General features: G+C 44.2%; 1 protein-coding gene across 1 annotated transcript; it reads right to left on the bottom strand.

The window, feature by feature from the left end:
* Positions 1–4,914: 4,914 nt before the first annotated feature.
* Positions 4,915–8,339, bottom strand: LOC127346855 (chaperone protein ClpB1-like). Its single transcript, XM_071828998.1, has 6 exons — positions 7,502–8,339; positions 6,284–6,438; positions 5,860–6,197; positions 5,513–5,783; positions 5,234–5,431; positions 4,915–5,100 (listed from the first exon to the last, which is right to left on the bottom strand). The coding sequence occupies exons 1-6, from the start codon at positions 8,337–8,339 to the stop codon at positions 4,915–4,917; spliced, it is 1,986 nt and encodes a 661-aa protein (XP_071685099.1).
* Between the last annotated feature and the right edge of the window lie 13,373 nt (positions 8,340–21,712).

The following is a 21,712-nucleotide window of genomic DNA, read 5'->3' as shown; positions in this document are numbered from 1 at the left end:
CGAGGCAAAACAACAAACAGGGGATGAAAGAACAGGGGTGGAGCGCCCTAGTTCTTTTTGGGCGCGCCACGTGTCCTCTTTGGCCCCACGGAGGGAGTTAGGTGAGGGAAAAAGGCCCAGGTGCTTTTCCTCAACTCAATACATGACCAGGTATTTTTTCGAAAAAAATTCCTCTGCCCCATTGCTGCTCCATCTTCGATCTATCAACTTGGGCAGCCATTTGCAAATTCCTTTGAAGGAATTACTCATCCGTATGAGACTCCTCCACCCATCCAATTTGTTTTTGATATGATGCTTTATATTTTTTGGAGGATGATGTTCTTGGTGTCATATATTATGCTTGAGTAATCCCAAGATTTGCAAGTTTTAGGGTGCAATAATTGGTAGTTTTTCTTGGTAGAGCCTCTATGAGATTCTTGAGTTGATATAACTTGCTACATTTAATTTTTTTGAGTGGTTTTTGAATAAAGTGTTGTAGGTTTACACCCTCATGGAGAAGGGCAAAGGGATATTTAGTGGTCTTAGGTCAATAAGGAATGTAAGGTGGCTCTCAATATGGATGATGACCATCAATTTGAGGATGAATTGCTCTATAAAGTGGAAGCACTCGATGTGCATGCCACTAGGTGGCAAGACCCCAAGATGCTCAACGTAATGCATATAGAGGAAGATTTTGCCTTCTTCTTAGAGCAAACATGGCCGAATGGATTTTCAAGTCATCCATAACATATGCAGAGATAAACCGCGAGTTTCTCGCTACATTCTGGTTTGCACACACCAAGGAAAGGAAAAGTAAGAGAGGTAAAGTCATCCCTGCCAAATTTGATGTTAAATTTGTCATGCAGCAAAATAGATATGTTATGTCTCTTGATGAATTTTTCAAAGCCATTAATCTCCCAAATGTTGGGAGTTGGGAGGAAATCCCTAGTGATTCCGATGAGGAACACCGGGCATTTTGGAGGAGAATTTGTGTGGATGCTCCAAATGATTTTCGTCGGAGTAAACTCTCTCTCATATTCAGCATCCAGGGTTGAAGTATTTTGCTTTGTTCCTAGTTAGGGGATTCCTAGATAGGAAGAATGTAACTGCTTGCACAGGGCATGTTGTTTATTTGTTAAGATGTGCTAGGAATGTAACTTATCCTGCATTTAACTTGGGAGAAGTTCTCGCTAGAACATTGTCATATGTTGCTCACCACAATGATTCTAAGCCACTCTATGCTGGTGCTATTGCCACTATGGTCTATGAGCACATTAGAAAAGAACGGGAATTTCATAAAATTGGAACTGAAATTTAAGAATCCAACTTGTTGGATGCTAGAATATTGATTAAAATGGAAATTCTTGTTGGAGTGTGGTACAAAGATTTTTATAAGTATAAATATATGGTTAGGCAAGCTATTTTTTCTTGCACCGTGCTTCCTCGTCTTGACTATTTTGGGAGTTGGCTCCCGCAACTCCACAAGACGACGTATGGCCCGAGGAGGCCCCTAAGCCTCCTGATCAGGAGGAGTTGGAGGAGGTACCTGTGCCAACCACAAGAGGAGTGGTACGAGCCAGCACCACCGCAACATGAATGGTACAAGCCTGTGTCGCCTCAGCATGATTGGCACGAGCCAACACCGCCTCAACAGGAGTGGCATGCACCGCCTGCACCGGATGCCTGGGGATTCGCACCTGCCGCACACGACTACCAGCCTGGGAAGGGTCTTCTTCCCAATGGGGGAATGAAGGTGCTTCTTCACAGTGGGGGCAGCCAGGACCTTTCTACGATGATGGATCACGCGGTTGGAGCCCCGGCTCCGACTATCCTGGCTACTAGCTTCATCCCAAGCTTGGGGGAGTATGTGCTCTTACGCCCCTTCTCCATTGTATATTGACATGTTAGTTTTATTTGCATGCATTGTAGTTTATTTTTTGCGATTTTAAAAACCTAAAAAGATTTCTATTTTTGTTGCTGCATTTATTTTTGTTTAGAAAAAACCCAAAAAAACCAAAAAGATTTTCGTTTTGCTTCCAAAAGAGAAAAAGGAGTTGCAGATTTCTACATGCTAGTCTTCACAGTTTTATTTTTATTTCCTAGCCTGTAAGTCCGATTGGGCTGAAATTTTCGTAGACTTTTACAACTTTTCATCCCCTACTCTAAAAAAAATTGGCAAAAATTTCTGGGATGTTTAAGTGCGGTAAAAAGGGTTGCACAGCTGCTGGAATTTGTTGACAGATTTTGTTTTTCATCACTAAAAGTGGCTAGTTGAATTTTCTATTGGTCTAAAATGAATGCTATACTTCTATATGGATCCTAGCCACTTGAGGCACCTTATTGACATCATATTTTTAAGGTTGCTACTGCAAGAATAAGATGCTTTGAATGAACCAAGTTTAAATCTCTTAATTCTATATTTGAGCTTGTTGCACAATTTCAGTTGGGAGAGGAAGAACAACAATGATGAAACTGTATAAAAATATGACACATTTTGTATATTCATGTATGTAATTTAACGGTAGCAAATACTTGTGCATAGTTTCATCAATACTTAGGAAAGTGATATTAGATGTGTACTATTTTTTGTGTTCTCCTCTCTATTTATGATGCAAGTGAGGTATTTTTGAATTTATACATGATTGAGAGATAGTGGTTTTGAGTAAAAGTCTACGCATCCCATCATACTTGTTATTGCAAACTTGGCACATATTAAATGATGAATTATATTCCTATGTATTTTTAGAATATGAAGGTTGAGTCCAACCCTTTAAATGGCAGAACTCATCGTTGAAAGATATATAAGTCGGTTGACAATATATTTGGTTGACCAACCATTTTTCTTTTTAACCTTGAACCATTGATCCACATCCTATAAAAAGAAAATAAAAGGAGAAAAGCAAAGAGAGAAGAAAAGAGAGAAAAAGATTCAAAGAAAATAAAAAGTGAGAGAGAGAGTTAGTAAGGATGCTCACCGTCTGTTGTTCATGTTGTCCCGGTATGGATGACCTATAGTAGATATATCTATCTCCTTTGGTCCTTTGTCCGGCATGGAGGTACCACATTGCGATTCTCGTGAGAGAATAGCAATGGGCCGCTAACAAAAGCCATGCCTAATCATGGTGAAAGTTTCAGCGAAGAGCATCCTAAACTAGAAGAGTGAAAAAACTGAGAGATTGAAAAAGAAAGAAAAAAGTGAGGAAATAAGGAGAAGAGATAGAATCCAATGAGTTGGTTGCTTTGCAGACAGAGAGGGCTAAAACTAAGAAGTGCCCGCTGACTTGCACTTTTACGCTAAAAAGGGATGCACCCCTTCAACTCATAAGGTGTTAAAGTTAATAAGCGAACACCTACCTTGCAACTCCACTTTACGGTCAACCAAAAAATACTAGATCCTTACTCGTGTATGAGTTCTCTATGAGATTCTGAATGTTGAAGGACTGGAATGATACCACATCCTCCCATTATTTGGTTTTGAAATGCAAGTATGATGAAATTACTAGTCAGCAACTAAAGGAATCAAAAGGTCTCAACAATCTTGCTCATGATTTAATCAAATGCGATGCGAGAACTTTACTTTTTGCTACTACCAATTAATATTGTTCAAATAGTTTTGCCATATAGTACCTCATTTACACCATGCATAGATACATGAACATGAACATATGATACCGTGCATTTTGCATCATCATTATTGCTACATATAGGATTAGTTTTCATTGTTATTTGCCTTCATATATTGTTATTTATGAATTTTTAGATAATTTCTGGGACTTTCCTACAAAGTCCCCTTCTTTGGTATTTAATTCCTGGGAGGCAGAAAACCTCCTTTTTCGTATTTTATTTGTTTCAAGACTTTCTGGATCGCAAAAATTCGAGGAAAAAATACCTCCTCCGTGACCGTAGATGCTTTTCACCTTCCGCCACCAGAGGTGCATGCTCAACACGGGGACACTGTGCCGCGGGCGTTGTTAGAGACAAGAGAGGCGAGCGGTTCTTTCTGCGAATAATGTCGAAGTGTTTTGTGTCTTCTGTAGTGCTGGTGTGTGCCAACAAGGCAACGGCGGGGGGCTTTCGGTAGTGCGGCTGAGGAAGCCGGGTCATAGGTGATACTTATGTAGCACACGGGAGAAGGCGAAGAGACTATACACGTCGATGAAATACCAAGCGGCAATACATACGACTTTTAATTTATTAGCGTTTGGGATTGGTGGAAGAAAACGAGACAGACTGACAAAAAGTTCACACACGATGGTAAATCTGGTGATCGTTTGCGATGGTTGGTGTATACGCGCTACGGTTACTAGTGGCTCAGCCGTGTGCGAATGATCTGCTATGGTCCCAAAAGAATTTACGTGTTCGTTGTACCCGCTCCGGGGAGTTCCTGAACCGCGCAAACACGGTTGTGAATTTATTGGTCGTCACCACCGGTGTTTTTTCCTTGGCCGGTATTTACAATATTTCAGCAGAAACCGGTTTTACCGGTTACCACCGAGAAAAATAATAGCAAACAAAAATTTCCAGTATTCAAATAATTTGCTCAAATTTATTTTTTAATATTTTTTTGAAATAAATATCAAATTTTTTTATCAAATTTTGACCAGTATTTGACAGGTATTTCCGATATTTCTGAAATCCTGGAAAAATACCATTAGCCACCTGTACTTTCCGCACTACACATGGAAAAGGTCTTCCGTGTGCCATAAGCCACTTCATTACAGATAAATAAGTGCTACCAGCTTCTTACAACAAGTGCTTGATGAATAGCTAATTAACGACCGATATATTTTGTCTGATTTGCGAGGTACCGCTATATTTGGTCTATATGCCTTTATCCAAGAAAAAGTATATGTTCTATGCCTAATTGCCTATGCATGTTCATCTTCCTTCTTCTTTTTTTTATCTTACTTCTTGTAGGAGTACTACGGCATAATTTCATGGCAGCTGGTCTCCTGGATCCATCTCTTTCTTTAGTACTTGGAACTTCAACTCTCTCTTATCGTCACTAGCCTCTATGGAGATCTTTGAACCTATACATGCTTCCCTGGTGACCAACATATTTGAAAGAACTCTTGTCACATGCTTCTTCACCCACGTCTTTATAGGCCTTGCGCCGTCCACCTACGAGCATTATTAAAGCATTGGTTACTGAGACATAAAAACAACGGCCCAAGTAAATCTTTAGATGTTACCATATCCAAACCCGAATAAAAATCTGTGTAGTGTGGTCATGTTGACGAGGAGTTATTCTTACTGGGTCGTGTGATTGTGACCAAATGACATCCAAAGCGCCATCTGTCACCGACATAGAGAAGCCCTTGTTAGCCATCATGGCAACGACGCTCTTCATTTGGATTTTCACTATCTCCTTGAGTTCGTCGTGTGAAAGCGGCTCGAATATCGCAATCTCACTCAATCTGTTGATAAGATCGGGCTTGACGCATTTTTGAACCTAATAATGAATGAGTATTATATGAATATCGTTGGCTGTAACTGTTACAGCCTTACAGGAGACAATTTGGGATTCACTGACCTGTTTCATGAGAAGATCTCGTGCAAATTCCACCGGTTTTTCGCCTGCTATTCTTGTTGGTAGGTTCTCTGATCCTAGATTTGATGTCATAATAATGATTGTATTCTTAAAATCCACGTTCCTCCTTTTGCCATCAATCAGCATACCATCATCGAGGATTTGAATTAGAACTTTGAATACAGAGGGATGTGCCTTATCCACATTGTCAAAAAGAATAACACTGTATGGTTGGCTCCCGATTTTCTCACTGAGTTGTCCATTTTCTTCGTAGCTTTAGAATGTGAAATGAAAATGGTAAACATAATGAAGTGTAAAGAATTAGACAAGCAAAAGTGTATATGTTAAACCTTCCGGGTCCTCCAATGAGATGCCGCAAAGATCCACTCTGATCATATTCAGACATATCAAAGCGAACTAACATCTTCTTATTATCAAATAGCTTCTCTGCAAGAGCTTTAGCAAGCTGTGTCTTTCCAACACCAACCGGACCCAAAAACAGGAAAGAACATATCGGTTGGCCTGATTCATCAAGACCAGTCCTAGAACGTAGAACTGCTTGTGCAACCAAATTTACCGCTCCATCCTGCCCAACAACTCTCTCATGCAGTCTCTCAGTGAGATGTATTAGCTTTTCTTCCTCTTGATCAAGTGTAGCTATAGGAATTTTAGTCCATCGGCTCAAAACCTTCAGGTCACATTATTAAAGTAACATAAGAACGTCATGATAAAACAATGGAGACTACCGATATGTATGCAAATAAGCAAATTTACCTGTGTGATATGATGTGGACCAACCAGTACCTCCGCCGGAGTATTTACAGTTTTACTTCGTTCATTTATAGCTTCCTTTTGCTTGCCAAGCTGCAACTTTACCATAGTGCATGCCTCATCAATCAGATCAATTGCCTTATCAGGAAATTGACGACCTAACAATAATAAAATTCACCAAATTTCTTCAAGATGCACTACATAGTCAACTAATGTTAGAGCAGGTCTAACAGACCCCTTAAAACGCCCAACCCCGTAAAATAACCGCCGATATACGGGGTAGAGCTCTACCCGGCCGTCTAACAGACCCCTTAAAACGCCCAACCCCGTAAAAATTTTACAGTTTTGGCTACGGGGCGGCTCCTCACCCCTTACAAGTACAGGACGGGAGGCTGAATACAGGGCCAACCCCCGACTCGTGGCGAGCAGAACTTTCAGAAAATTGCAACTGCTTCCGCCTCTGCACGCATCCAATCGCGCCAAATCGACACCCAATCGCGCCAAATCGAGATACTTCGCCGGGACTATGGGCATCGCTCCGTCGGCTGGTGTGCGCGCTTGGCCTGGGAGGCGCTCGTGCGGCCTGCCGGCCGGCCGGGCGGCTGCGGGACGAGCGCTCGCGAGGCAGGGCGAGCACGCGCGGGGCAGGGCGAGCACGCCGGCGCGTTGAGGCAGGCGCGGTCCGGAGCGCGCGAGGCAGGCGCGCGGGCGCCGGAGGCAGGCGCGCGCGCGAGGTAGGGCGAGCACGCCGGCGCGTTGAGGCAGGGCGCGGTCCGGCGCGGGAGGCAGGGTGCGGCGGGGCGGCGGCCACGGCGGGCGAAGCGGTGGCGGAGGGCGGCGGCCGCGGCGAGGCGGGGCAGCGCGCAGGCGGCGGTGCGGCGGGGGCGGCCGCGGCGGGCGGGGCAGCACGCAGGGGCGGCGGGGCGGGGCAGCGCGCAGGGGCGGCGGTGGGAGGCAGCGCGCAGGCATGGCTTGGGGCAGGGGTGGTTGGAGGAGGAAGAAGGAGAGGAGGAAGAAAAGAGAAAAAAAAATTGATTTGGCATATTTTAGGAATATGCCTTTTTACAGTTTAGGGATATGGGGTCTGCTCGGACGAGTTTTCGGCCGATCGAAATCGAATACAGGGCCCTCTACTCGCGTTTTAAGGGGCGAAAAAATACGGGGTCTGTTAGACATGCTCTTAGTAAACTCAGTTAATTCTTGCCGATTTCGCATACGTACCTGTAATATAACGGGCAGCAAGCTGTGCAGCGGCGACGAGGGCGTCGTCGTCAATTTTCAAGCCATGGTGTGCTTGGTAATGCTCTTTCAACCCTCTAAGGATGGCAATGGTGTCTTGCAGGCTTGGTTCGTCGACTTCAACCTTTTGAAAGCGCCGCTCGAGTGCCGCATCCTTCTCGACGTACTCGCGATACTCCGGAGAGGTAGTAGCCCCTATGCAACGGATGCGACCACGGGCCAAGGCTGGCTTGAGGATGTTGGCGGCGTCGCCGGTGCCACCTCGCTCACCGGTACCGACCATCATGTGCATCTCGTCGATGAAGAGGATGAGCTTGCCAGCCGAATCCTCCGCCTGCTTGACAGCATCCTTCAAGCGCTCTTCGAACATGCCGCGCAAATTGGTCCCGGCAATCATCGCCCCGAGGTCGAGCTCCACCACGCGAGCTCCGGAGAGAGCGTCTGGGACCGTCCCGGCAGCGATTCGTTGGGCGAGACCCTCCACGATGGCCGTCTTGCCAACTCCCGCTGCTCCGACGAGCGCAGCGCAGTTCTTTGTCCGGCGGCAGAGTATGCAGATGACGCGGTCGATCTCGTCGTCGCGGCCAATCACCGGATCAGCCTCGCTGGCGTCGAAGTTCTTGAGACCGCAGGTGACCCGAGGCGGAACAGCCGTGGCGGCATCAACCATGGCGATATAAGCCGTGTCGGTCACGGGCTTGCCGATGTGGTGCTTGTAGTACCTCCGCGCTGACCACCACAAAAGAGCAGTTGCTCCGATGAAAACCACGTCTTTCATCCCTTCCGATGACCTAGCGTGCTGCTTCAGGGACCGGAACATGTCTCGCAATGGCCCCAAGCCCCCAAGGATGAAGAAACAGTAGCGGAAGAATAATTGTTCGATACTATAGGATGCGCTGCCGATATATATTGCTCTGCACGCATAGATATAGGAAACGTACGTGCACACAACTCCCGGCCTTGCCCCGTTCTGGATTCTTATCGAAGTGTTATGTACCATCGTCCATGCAATGTTTTTTTCTTTACGAAACTCAGTATAGACAAAAAAAAATCGAAACAGTATAGACAATGTTTAACCGGCCGGAAGCAGCATAATTTGCCTCCCAATTATGTTTTTTTTCCATTATGTTGCACATATATATGTTGAGTGCAACTTATGTATATACAGACCATAAATTGACTCTAATCTAGGGATCCAAGGGAGTTAGAGGTGCCTTGTCGGTCGCCATTGGGTGGTTGGGATCAAGACAGACAACTATGTCAACCCTGGCGACGACGACAGTGGCGCAGCAGGAGGCAGCGAAGGCACAATAGCCGTCCATAGCGGCATCAAGGACGACACAGGGAAGGAGTTGGATGGAATACAACTTATTCTACTACCAGCATTGTGACGACATGCTTTAATAGGTTCAAATCTTAGTTGAATTTAGTTGAAGTTAAGAAAATATAAAAATTATGAACGAAACTTTAGAGATATATATGCATAGGGGTGTCCAAATAAATAAAAGATATATCACAATAACTTGGAAAAAGATAGGGTGTCTCGAACCAAAAACCATGTAGTCTGAACTCGGTGAAATTTAACGCTGCCACTTAGATAGAACCACATCTTCGTTGCAATGCAGGTTTGAGTTTTAAGCTGTTTTAAAACACTACAGGAATGGCGACGTACGCCGACTGCTGTGGCGTACGCCGACGGCCAAATGTCGGGGCCGTCGGTGTATTGCCCGGCACGGCCAGCCAGCCCGTCTGACCCTCGGCGTATCGTTGCCGTCGGCGTAGCGAAGTCTACTCCGAGGGCCGCCCTCGGCATATATTTGGCCCTAGGCGTAGACAGGGCTACGCCGACGGCCACCCTCGGCGTAGGCTATTTTTCAAATTTGTCTAATTTTATAAAAATCATAACTAATTCATATGATGTCGGAAAAATGCGTATAAGGTATCAAAATGTTCATAAAAACATCCTCTATCCGTTTATGTCAAAATCATGCATATTTGAATATCACGTTAACATAGTAACAATTCAAACACTTTCTTATATGTCATCGGGTTCCCGTTTTGGCCAGATGGCAATTTAAACGAAGTCAGAAAATTCCGCGGAACCGATGACGTCATTTTATGTGTCCTAGTAACCACTCCAAAAGACGGAATTGGGATACGGCAGTTATTTTGGAAAACCCTTCACAAACAGGGCTATCAAGTCCGGAATTCTATGGCTTTTAGGGGAAATCAGTAGGAAACAGTCTGTGACACCGCATAGTTTGTCGGAATGAGGCTATAGTTGGCATGTGCGTGGTCCCTGGGATGGGAAGCAAGGCTCCGGAAGCGGATTTCCAATCCGACCCATGAGCGATGGTTTTTTCATTTTCGGGGTGTCAAAACGGTTTTTTTTTGTGAAGCAGCTACATGGGTCGTATTTTTGTATTGCGCGAGACCTCCACGTAGTAGTAGGACACCACCTCCGCACCACATATCACATGCCATATGTGCGTGCTAGCTATCTGGAAATCCCTGCGGCTTCCTGCGGTGTCCCGCCGAATCCGGTGGAAAATGACCGGATTTGAACTAGGGGTACACTTTCCGTCGCTCAATAACTTTCGCGAAAAATGTTTTTAGGTCTACGACACATCATTTTATGTGCTAAATTTTTTCCGTTTAGCGCGATGGTGAACGGGTGCACCAGCGCGCCCGGTACGGCCATACCGCATCTCCGTGGGGCCGTTTTGGCCGGATGGCAATTTAAACTAAGTTAGAAAATCCTTTTGAGCCGCATGGCGTCATTTTATGTGTCCTAGTAACCACTCCAAAAATTAGAATTAGGATACAACAATTATTTTGGAAAACCCTTCACAAACAGAGCTATCACGTCCGGAGTTCTATGGCTTTTAGGGTAACCGAGTAGGAAACGGCCTGTGACACCGCATAGTTTGTCGGATCGGGGCCATATTTGGCACATGTGTGATACCTGGGATGGGAAGCAAGGCCTCGGGAGCGAATTTCCAATCCGACCCATGGGAGATGGTTTTTTCATTTTCGGGGTGCCAAAACTGTTTTGTTTTGTGAAGCAGCTACATGGGGCGCATTTTAGTATTTGCATGAGACCTCCGCGTAGTGGTAGGACACCGCCTTCGCACCGCATATCATATGCCATATGTACGCGCTAGCTATCTGGGAATCCATGGGGCTTCCTGCGGTGTCCCGCCGAATCCGCTGGAAACTGACCGGATTTGAACTAGGTGTACACTTTTCGTCGCTCAATAAATTCCGGGAAAAATATTTTTATGTCTATGATACATCACTTTATGTGCTAAATGTTTTCCGTTTAGCGTGATGGTGAACAGGTGCACCAGCGCGCCCGGTACGGCCATACCGCATCTTCGTGGGGGGCCGTTTTGGCCAAATGACAATTTAAACGAAGTCAGAAAATCCATTGGAGCCGCATGTCATCATTTCATGTGTCCTAGTAACCACTCCAAAAGTCGGAATTAGAAACAAACAAGACTATCACGTCCGGAGTTCTATGGATTTTAGGGCAAATGGGTAGGAAACGGTCTGTGACACCGCATAGTTTGTCGGAACAAGGCCATATTTGGCACGTGCGTGGTCCCTGGGAAGGAAGACATGGCCCTAGGAGCGGATTTCCAATCCGACCCATGTGCGATGGTTTTTTCATTTTCGGGGTGCCAAATCGATTTTTTTGTGAAGCAGCTACATGGGGCGTATTTTAGTATTGAGCGAGATCTCCGCGTAGTGGTAGGACACCGCCTCCGCACCACATATCACATGCCATATGTATGCGCTAGCTATCTAGGAATCCCTGCGGCTTCCAGCGGTGCCCCGCCGAATCCGTTGGAAAATGACCAGATTTGAAATAGGGGTACACTTTCCGTCGCTCAATAAATTCTGCGAAAAATGTTTTTAGGTCTATAGCACATCACTTTATTTGCTAATTTTTTCCGTTTAGCGTTTTGGCGAACGGTGCACCAGCGCGCCCGGTACGGCCATTTTGCATCTCCCGATGGGGCCAATTTGGCCAGATGGCAAACTGGATGTCATTGGATTCCTCTAATTTTTATGTTCAAATGATGATATGGATCTTATATTTAGATTCCTCTCATTTTTCTGATCAATTTAGACATATTATTTGTGGAATTTCGATTTAAAGATATTAATTATTCCATATTAAATAGAAAAAACCAAAAAGAAAATCATTTTATTGTTATTTGAATTAAATTTGATTATTCATTGTTATTTATATATTAATTATTGTTTACTTAAGTAATTATTTGGAATTCAAAAATAAAGAGTTGTGACATCACGGTCCAAGGGTTAATAGGGTTGATAGGCTATTATTATGAGCAAGGTGTCAATTCTTTAAGGGAAGCTCATCCGAATGACACCAAGAAGTTAAACGTGCTGAGGTTGGAGTAGTGTGAGGATGGGTGACCGACTGAGAAGTTTAACCATGATTGTAATTTGACCTAAGATTAAGTGTACTTAGAGTTAAAAGTGTATGGGTGAAAGATAAATAAGTAAAAAAAGAAAAAAATGGTGTAAAAAAAATTAAAAATTGGAAAATTTTAAAACTCTGCCGAGGGCTTTGCCGTCGGCATATAAAAAAGTATTTTTCGATTTTTTTTATTTTTTTGGAAAAAGGAAATTCAAATTTTTAAAATTTGTATGCCGACGGTTTTGCCGTCGGCGTAGCGTGCTACGCCGAGGGCCGGGCTACACCAACGGCAATATTGTTTATGCCGAGGGAGGTAGACGCCGACGCCATACGCCGAGGGCTGCCGTCGACGTAGCCTACGCCGAGGGCAGCCGGCCGTCGGCGTATGCGTCCATTCCTGTAGTGAAATGTGTTTTGCTAATCAACATTCAACCAAATAGGAGTTGTATTAGACTTTTCTTTCCGTGAACCATAAAGAAGTTAAACCTTGTTTCAAAAAAAAAAGTTAAACGTAAATTCCCCAGCCACTCACACCAATTGTTTGTAAAAAATAAAATATAGCTATTATAAGGAATGCTAAGAAAAGGAAAGTTTTCTTTATTAGAGGTGTGTATTTTAGCAGCTGCCGAATCTGCCCTTAATTAGGTGAAAAAATACTACTCCTCAAATCAACTAGTATTGATAAAACAGGAACATCAGATGTGTTGATTGAACGGTCAATATTCTTCGGTCCCTACCGTAAAAAGCCTCATCTACACAATGGGCTCAAACAAGACTCGCATCAAAATCCAGCTCCTCACATGAATTGCCAAATCTCTTGAAGGTGGATTATAATCGTCGATGCCATGTTTGGCCCCAGAATAGCAGTTTGAAATTTTGAACTTAAAAGTTGGTGGTGCATTAGCCCTCGTAGATGCCGCAGAAAGGGTAAGGTGATCACCGAAATGAGTAAGATATAGGTTCGCAAAGATTTTTTTTAAGATGAACCATAATATATTATACAAGCAAGCCGTCTCATTAAAAACTTTCAGTCCCCTTCAATACCCTGGAAGGAAAAAAATACGTAAGAAACTTGCTGCTCCGAAGTTATAGAATGGTTACATCAGGTAAAACAAGAAAACCTAGGCAACTAAGGGCTCATCGACCCAATTACAAACCTCAGTGGCTAAACTTGCCAAGGAGGCAGGAACAGAATCACGTATAGAACCAGAGACGCCCTTCTTGCCTAGCTGTGCCAAGCCATGTGCCAAACCATAGCAAGCACGATCAACTTTGCAAATAGATATGAACTGGTAGAGCCTCAGAAGCTCCTGTCCTTCAGTATATATATAGGCTCCAACATGAGGATCTATCCTTTGCATTGTTTTGTAGAGTCTTGACAGTGCGTAAGCAATCCAACTCCAAAATTGCCTGCGGAATTTGAAGATTGATGAAGCATTTTAAACCATGAAGACACCCCAAAACCTCAGCTTCATCTGCATTGGCGCACCAAGGAATAAATTGTCATTCAGATAAAATGATTTGGCCCACATAGTTAGTATAACAATGCCAATACCAACCTTCTTACTTGGAGCATCCCATCCCGCATCCACATTTGCTTTGATCACTCCATGAGGGGGTGCTGTCCATCGACTAGGGGCTGGTGGACCCTCAGAACTTGAAAGGTTCCCAGGCTCGGCTGGGGACTTCCCCTTAGGATAAAAAATCGGGCGTGTTGCAGAATCAAACGAGTCCAAAATAATTGCTTAAGAAAGGATTCGAAGTAGTAATCGAGGCCTTACCATCTCCATGCACAATATTATTTCTATGGTGCCAAGTCCTCCGTAATAAGAAAATTACTTCCGCCCTGGATCTGGGTGAGAGATTGCATAAGAGGGTCAGGAGCCATTATGTACCTGTATACACAAATAAAGATTCAAGCGGCAGCTTCCACTTCATTCTCATACCCTCACGGAGAGCACGAGCCATGGTGCAGCGAACTAGAGCATGGTGAGAGTCCTCCCGTTCAACACCACAAATTGTACAGATGGGATCAACTGACTGAATGCGTTGGTAAAGTCCTTTGCGAACAGCCAGCGTACACGTCGCCACCTTCCATGCAAATATACGCAGCTTCTGCGGCACCTTTGCACGCCAAACCAGCTCCCAAATTTTCCTTTCTCCATTCTGTTCAGAACTGCACTGAACATTTCTTTTAGCGTCCAGGTTATGTTGAATTCCAGGCCAGTACGCCGATCTTACAGTGAAGATGCCATTGCTCTCCGGCAGCCAAGATACAAAATCCTCACACAATCGTGCAGGATGTTTAATGGCCAACACATCATCAACGTCAACCGGGAGACAACATTCACGGACAAGTTCTTCATTCCATGTATGGGTAGTTGGTTTTCCAGATCAAAGATGCGTTGGCAAACCTGAAGGTCGCTCACACCGAGTAGTTGGTTTTCTTTCTGTTGTTTTTCGCCTTTTTTCTTTGCCTTTCCCTGGCTCTTGCCATTGTACAGTTTTCCCTCTTGATATAATGAAAAAGGAGAGCTCCTCCTGTTCACCGTCAAAATTCCATGTACGGGTGTCCGGGTTAATTAGTTCAGAGACCCATCGTCTGCGAGAACCTCCTCGCCGTCCAACCAGTTTTCGAGTATCAATACAGGGACTCCAATTGTCACTAAAAATCTTCACACTAGAACCGGAGCCAATCCGCCAAATGGTACCTTTCTTTAGGAGTTCCAATCCAAACTCGATGCCCTGCCAGGTTGGGGAAGCATTCTGAATGAATGCCGTGTCTAGTAAGTTGGCCGAAGGATAATACTTAGCCTCTAAAAGACGAGCACAAAAACTCCCAGTGTGTTGAATTAGCCTCCAGGCTTGTCTTGCTAACAACGCTTGATTGAAAATTTTGAGACCACGAAAGCCAATGCCGTCGCAAGTTTTAGGCCTGGTCATTTGTCCCATGACATCCAATGCATACGTCTCCTATTTTCCTCGTCTCCCCACCATAAGTTACGAATAATTTGAGAGAGTTCCTTAGTTAATCCTGTAGGAAACTTGAAACCCCCCATAGCATACGTGGTCAGAGATTGGAGGATTGATTTTATAAGAGTCTCTTTTGCACCAATAGACATATACTTCTCATTCCAGTAACCAGCATGTTTTGAAATACTTCCTTTGATGGATTTAAATTTGGATCCTTTCATTCTTTCTTCAGGGACAGGGAGTCCCAAATATTTCTCCTCAAACGCAGTAGTTTCATATTTTAAGATGTCTTTTGATTTACACTTGCACATCAGCCGGGCAGTGCTTTCCAAAGAGGATGGAGCACTTTCCCATGCTTATTGGTTGCCAAGTACTCTTCTCATAACTATCCAGGACATCCTTAATCACCCTAGCTTGTTCCACGGATCCCTCAAAGAAGAGTAAGCTATCATCCAAAGAAAAAAAATTAAAAGCTTCATGCAAAGAGACAAAGGGAAATTAGCAAATATTTCCTAGTTGTATATGTAAGTTACAATGATCAATCATCAACTATGTAATAACAGAATCAATAGGACATGGGGTTCCTGTGCATTTTCTCCAACAAGTTGCAGGTGACGACGTACAATTTAATTTGGAAGAAAGAAACCAAAGCCTGAGCATAGAGCGATCAACACCCCAGAACAGATCACCTCGGAGTCGGCTGTGACACAATGGCAACTCAAGATCGAAGCGCCACCGGCGGCCTCTCCTCCTTGTCGATGGAGCCCGTCAACTTTTTGTGCACAGAACAGATAAGGTTGTGATTCGGGCACTAGCTGCCTCCTCACTTCAACTCATCAACAATGCCCGAGCTGTCGATCTGTTCCACACCAGGCGTGCTTTGAGCGAGGAACAGAAATTGCTTCGCAGGTCGGTGCCGAAGGGATGCATCCTGGATTTTTGGGTGCGGCGGCGTGGGGCTACGGGTAGAAGGAGATTGAGGGGAAGAAGTGAACCAAGCATAAAGGATCACTGCAAAGAAGACCCAGAAGGTTCACGAAGTTAGAGGGGGACTTGGAGTGAGAGCCACCTGTTTACCAACGAACAGAGTCTTTTTTTTTCCTTTTTAAAGAAATCCGTAGCCCGTTGATGTCTACACACGCTTCTATTCTTCTAGATAGTATTGGGCCTCCAAGTGCAGAGGTTTGTAGAACAGCAGCAAATTTCCCTTAAGTGGATCACCCAAGGTTTATTGAACTCAAGGAGGTATATGTCAAAGATATCCCTCTCAAGCAACCCTGTAATTATGATACAAGAAATCTCTTGTATCCTCAACAAACTCAATACACTTATCAGGTGTGTAGGTGCACTAGTTCGGCGAAAAGATAGTGGAATACAAGTAATATGAATGATTGTAAGTGGTAATTGCAATCTGAAATAAAAATTACAGCAGGCAAACATGTAGCAGAACTGGTTGTAAACGGTGTTTCAATGCTTACAAACAAGACCTAGGGATCATAATTTCACTAGTGAACACTCTCAACAATGTTATCATAATTGAATACATAAATATTATCTCTTCACTATGCTACTCAGAACCACTCTCCGGTTGGAACACAAATTCACTGCGTAGGGCTGCATAAGCACTCATTAAAATCCGCGTTGCCAATCTATGGACGCTCCACGCTATCACTTTGAGCATACAAAGATAGTACTAACAAGACACGACAATTCATAAGTATTTCTGTAAATCAAGCTTAAGAGACACACACGGTATGCACACTGTCATCTTCACACCGTGGGACAAGGTGTCTCCGGAGATCAGATAATAAAACAACTTGAGTAGCATAATAGTTGAAAAATAATATCTACTTATTCAACTAGATTACAAAGCTCATGATCACATAAAAATTATACCATGGGAGAGAGATAGACCACATAGCTACCGGTAAAGCCCTCAGCCTCGGGGGAGAACTACTCCCTCCTCATCATGGGATTCAGCAACGGCGATGAAGATGGCGGTGGAGTCAATGGAGATGGGTCTGGGGGCAATTCCCCGTCCTGGCAGGGTGCCAGAATAGAGACTTCTGTCCCCCGAAACTTGTCTTCGGCATCGGCGGAGCTACGGATTTTTTTTGGGAATATGACTCTGGTGTTTAGGGTTTTCGCGATGAAGACAATATATAGGTGGAAGGGCGAGGTCGGTGCGCGCTCGAGGGGCCCACACCACCCCTAGGCGCGGCCAAGGGGGCTACGCCCAGGTATGGTGTGGCCACCTCCTGTCCCTCATCCGTCTCTGCTTTGGACTCTGTCTTCGTGTCTAGAAAATTAGGAAGTTTGTCTTTTGTTTCCTCCAATTTCGAGAATATTTCCTGTACAACTTTTCTGAAATATAAAATAACAAAAAACAGGAATTGACATTGTGGCATCTTGTCAATAGTTAGTTCTAGAAAATGCATAAAAGTGTCATGAAGTGTAAACAAAACATATAGAAATTTGTGTAAAACAAGCATGGAGCATCAAAAATTATAGATATATTTACAACGTATCACTCGTTTCCTATACACGGTTAGAGTGTAAAGTTTTTGTTTTACTCCTCTAAACCGCCTATACTTTTTACACCTTGTTTAGTACTAGAGTGTTTGTGGGGATTAGTGAGGATAATAATCTAGAGTATTTAATTAGAAGTGAATCTCACCCGAATCGCTCCACTCCCGAGCGACTCTAGAGGCAACGCTCACCCAACCCTAAACAACCACCGCCACTTGGTCTCCTGGCCGCTATTTCTACCATCGATGGCAGTGGCGGCAGCGCCCACCCCATCGAAACGACAGTCGGTAGGGGAGTTGCCTCTCGGCGGCGCGCCATGAGAGGAGGTGGGACGCCGGCGGGGGCAAGGGAGGCGCGGACGAATGGCCGTGGCCTAAGATCCGCGGACGGGACGATGACGAGGAGGTGGTGCTGCACCGCCGCTGATGTCATTTGGTCGCACAACAGTGTGCTCGGGGCGATCTGGGCCACGATCTAGGCCTTTGGACTTTGATCTGGGCTAGGGAGTTCCAACCAGGCATGGCGCTGCAGGAGCTAGCAGTGGCTTGGTCACGCCGGTGTTATGCAGCCGAGCACGGTGCTTTCCCTCTCCTTTTGTGTTGTTCTACTGGTCATGGACTGGCAGCGTGGGGGCCTACGAGTCATGTGAATAAAGGAGGTGGTCAGTCCTACAGTTTCTCTTGTGCGAAGATGAAGATATGCCTGAGGCCTGTCCTTCTTGATCTGGACGGAGTGTTGTGTTCAGGAAGGCTCCACCAACGAATATAACAGTGCACCTATTGCCTGGTCTTTGCGCCGTCGAGGGATTTGCTTTGTGTTCCGAACTTCGCAGCAACAATATGAAAGTGGGGCGGCAGCAGAGGTGAAGTTTAGAGTCTTATCTCTTAGGGTGAAATTCGAAAGTCTTGCCTTAATTATTGTTGTACCTTGCAATGACCTTGTTGAAGGCATTATTTTAAGAGCGGTGACTATCTTCATAGTGAAAATCTAGGATCTTTGATCGGGTGACGACGAAACTTGTGCACTTTCTCTTCTTGAAGTCGTCGTTTTTGAAGAGGCTAAATTTCAGGTGTTGTCTTGGTTGTGGTTGTATTGTTGTTGCTAGGGTTGGATACTGTAACTGGATTTTTATTTCTTAGTTCCCTTTTCTCTTTTTTGGTTGTGTGCATCGGTACTCCCATTAGGATATAAGGTTATTACATTGTTGCAGAGACTAAGTGTATTTGATATCTCCTGATATTAAAATATTTTCTTTATCGAAAAAAATACTCTAGAGTATTGGGTGAATGTAACACCCCAACTTTTGCAACCTTGTTTAGTGATCCAAAGTGCAAAAATCAGGGGGGACAAAAACTTTTTCTAAACAGTTTGTTGAGATGTTTTGTGCTGATATGCTTGTAGATGAGTTGTCTTGATCTGCTTGTAGATGAAATGTCTTGATCTGATTGCAGATGTATTGCCTTGATCTGCTTGTTAAAATCTTCTTGAGCTACCTTATCGCAAAACCCTGTTTGAGATAAAACCTTTTGGCAACCACCACTAAAACCCTTCCATCTATAAAACCATGAATGCACTTACCCTAAGATCTTCCTTGTGTTGCATTATAGCTCAACCAACCCTTGGTTCATGAAGGAAGTATATCTACTCCATACTACATCAGTCTCTTTTACCCTAGACAAAAACCATAAGATCTCACAAATTTGGCAAGTCCTAAAACTGTTATCAGGTTCAATATTGGAGCCTCTAGATTAAGCTACCCCTTGCCATCTAAGGCAATGCACTTGGTCCTAGACCTACCTTGTCTTGAGCACTTCCCAACCATACCATTGCCTTGGACCAGATCACTCATATAACCACTTATCCTGGATGGTTTTGAGGCTAAGTCAAAAATCTATTTTTGGGAGGCTTAAAAGATTCAATCTTTGGCAGTTGATCTTTAAGCACACACACCTGTTATAGGTCATCTATGCAACACCCTCTATAATTTCCATGTCTTGCATGTCCCATGATATCTTTGCAACCTATTTATTCAACTGTATCTTATACCCAATCCAATGTTTCAGCACTAGATCACTTTTCAACTTTTACCTCTTGTTACCCTCGACCAAATATTTATTTTTCAAAACCCATGGTGTGGATCTGATAGCTACCTTATGAGATCATCATCTACCCTTGAGATCACATTTCCGAAATTATTTTAATTCCCTTTCTTTTACAAAAGTCCAAAAACTCTATTGATCTTCTCTAGTTTTAATAGAAAAACTATTTATAGTTCTATTGAACCCTTCCTTATTATTTTCTCTTATAACCTAGGAAAGGTGAGTATTTTTTTATATCATCTATTTTCAACCCAAAAATATTTTCTATAAAATTATTTTTACTTCCTTTCCACAACAATGCCTATTTATGGTACTTATGCCATCTCATTGCTTTCTCTTGCATGTTTTAAAAAAATGTGAAAAATCTTATCTGCTTAGTTGAGAATTTTGAACACTTTGAAATCCTATATACCTCGTACCTACCCTCAAGGTTAAAAAAATCCTTTGTCAATTTAGTTTCTCTCAATTTGGCCACATCATAGGAAGTGACCCAAATATCTATCAAATATTTCTAATTTAAATGGCAACCCCTTTGACCATCAAACCCACCTCCCTGACCTTATGCCATCCTAATCATTTCGTCCTAGCCATAATTTAACCTAATGACAACTATATCTTCTTGATATTAATTTTCCTTTTTACATTTCGCAATATATATTTATTCTAATCCTCATCTAAACCACCATCCACACAATCTCTCGGTCAATCATCACTCCATCACTTCTACCTCATCCTTGCTTATCATGTGTGCTATGAGAAATAGGTGGCCGGGCATGCCACCCATCCATGCACCATAGCTCCCTAATTCTCTCTCTCCCTCTAATTTACTAAAACATCACCAAACCAACCATGAGCATCTCTTGCACCCCCTCTCCCTGATTGTGTGCATGGTCTAACAACCATCCCCTTGTCCTCTTGTGCTTGGCAAGATGAGGAGGCCGGCCAAATCCATGCTCTTGCATGTGGTCATAGCCTTTCTCATCTACTGAACCACCTCTCCATTTCCTGCCACCAATAGCGCCCTCACCACGACCACCACTGTAGCACAACAGTCCTCCTTTTTGCTGTTTGGTTTTGGGGAAAGGAGAAGCGAGTCGAGTGGGATTATGCATGTCGTGTCTTAGACAAGAAAGAACCATGTTGCATCCCTCTCTCTCTCTCTCTCTACATATATATATATATATATCCATCTCACCAGAACCATCACATGTCTAGGACCCTCCCATCCTATTTATCACCCTGGTAGCTGATACGTCTCCGACGTATCGATAATTTCTTATGTTCCATGCCACATTATTGATGTTATCTACATGTTTTATGCACACTTTATGTCATATTCGTGCATTTTCTGGAACTAACCTATTAACAAGATGCCGAAGTGCCAGTTGCTGTTTTCTGCTGTTTTTGGTTTCAGAAATCCTAGTAACGAAATATTCTCGGAATTGGACGAAATCAACGCCCAGGGTCCTATTTTGCCACGAAGCTTCCAGAAGACCGAAGAGGAGACGAAGTGGGGCCACGAGGTGGCCACACCCTAGGGCGGCGCGCCCCCCCCCCCTTGGCCGCGCGGCCCTGTGGTGTGGGCCCCTCGTGCCGCCTCCTGACCTGCCCTTCCGCCTACTTAAAGCCTCCGTCGCGAAACCCCCAGTACCGAGAGCCACGATACGGAAAACCTTCCAGAGACGCCGCCGCCACCGATCCCATCTCGGGGGATCCAGGAGATCGCCTCCGGCACCCTGCCGGAGAGGGGAATCATCTCCCGGAGGACTCTACGCCGCCATGGTCGCCTCCGGAGTGATGAGTGAGTAGTCTACCCCTGGACTATGGGTCCATAGCAGTAGCTAGATGGTTGTCTTCTCCCCATTGTGCTTAATTGTCGGATCTTGTGAGCTGCCTAACATGATCAAGATCATCTATCTGTAATTCTATATGTTGCGTTTGTTGGGATCCGATGAATAGAGAATACTTGTTATGTTGATTATCAAAGTTATGTCTATGTGTTGTTTATGATCTTGCATGCTCTCCGTTACTAGTAGATGCTCTGGCCAAGTAGATGCTTGTGACTCCAAGAGGGAGTATTTATGCTCGATAGTGGGTTCATGCCTCCATTGATATCTGGGACAAAGGATGAGAAAGTTCTAA

Source organism: Lolium perenne, chromosome 4, assembly GCF_019359855.2.
Source record: "Lolium perenne isolate Kyuss_39 chromosome 4, Kyuss_2.0, whole genome shotgun sequence".
NCBI lineage: Eukaryota > Viridiplantae > Streptophyta > Magnoliopsida > Poales > Poaceae > Lolium > Lolium perenne.
This window is presented reverse-complemented; position numbering and strand designations above follow the sequence as displayed.

Excerpts from the sequence above, each read along its gene's own strand:
- LOC127346855 (XM_071828998.1), bottom strand. The coding sequence starts at position 8,339 with ATGTTCCGGTCCCTGAAGCAGCACGCTAGGTCATCGGAAGGGATGAAA. Across the intron at positions 6,439-7,501 it reads TGCTGCCCGTTATATTACAG|GTCGTCAATTTCCTGATAAG; the intron begins GTACGTATGCGA and ends TATTATTGTTAG. Across the intron at positions 5,784-5,859 it reads CTCATTGGAGGACCCGGAAG|CTACGAAGAAAATGGACAAC; the intron begins GTTTAACATATA and ends CACATTCTAAAG.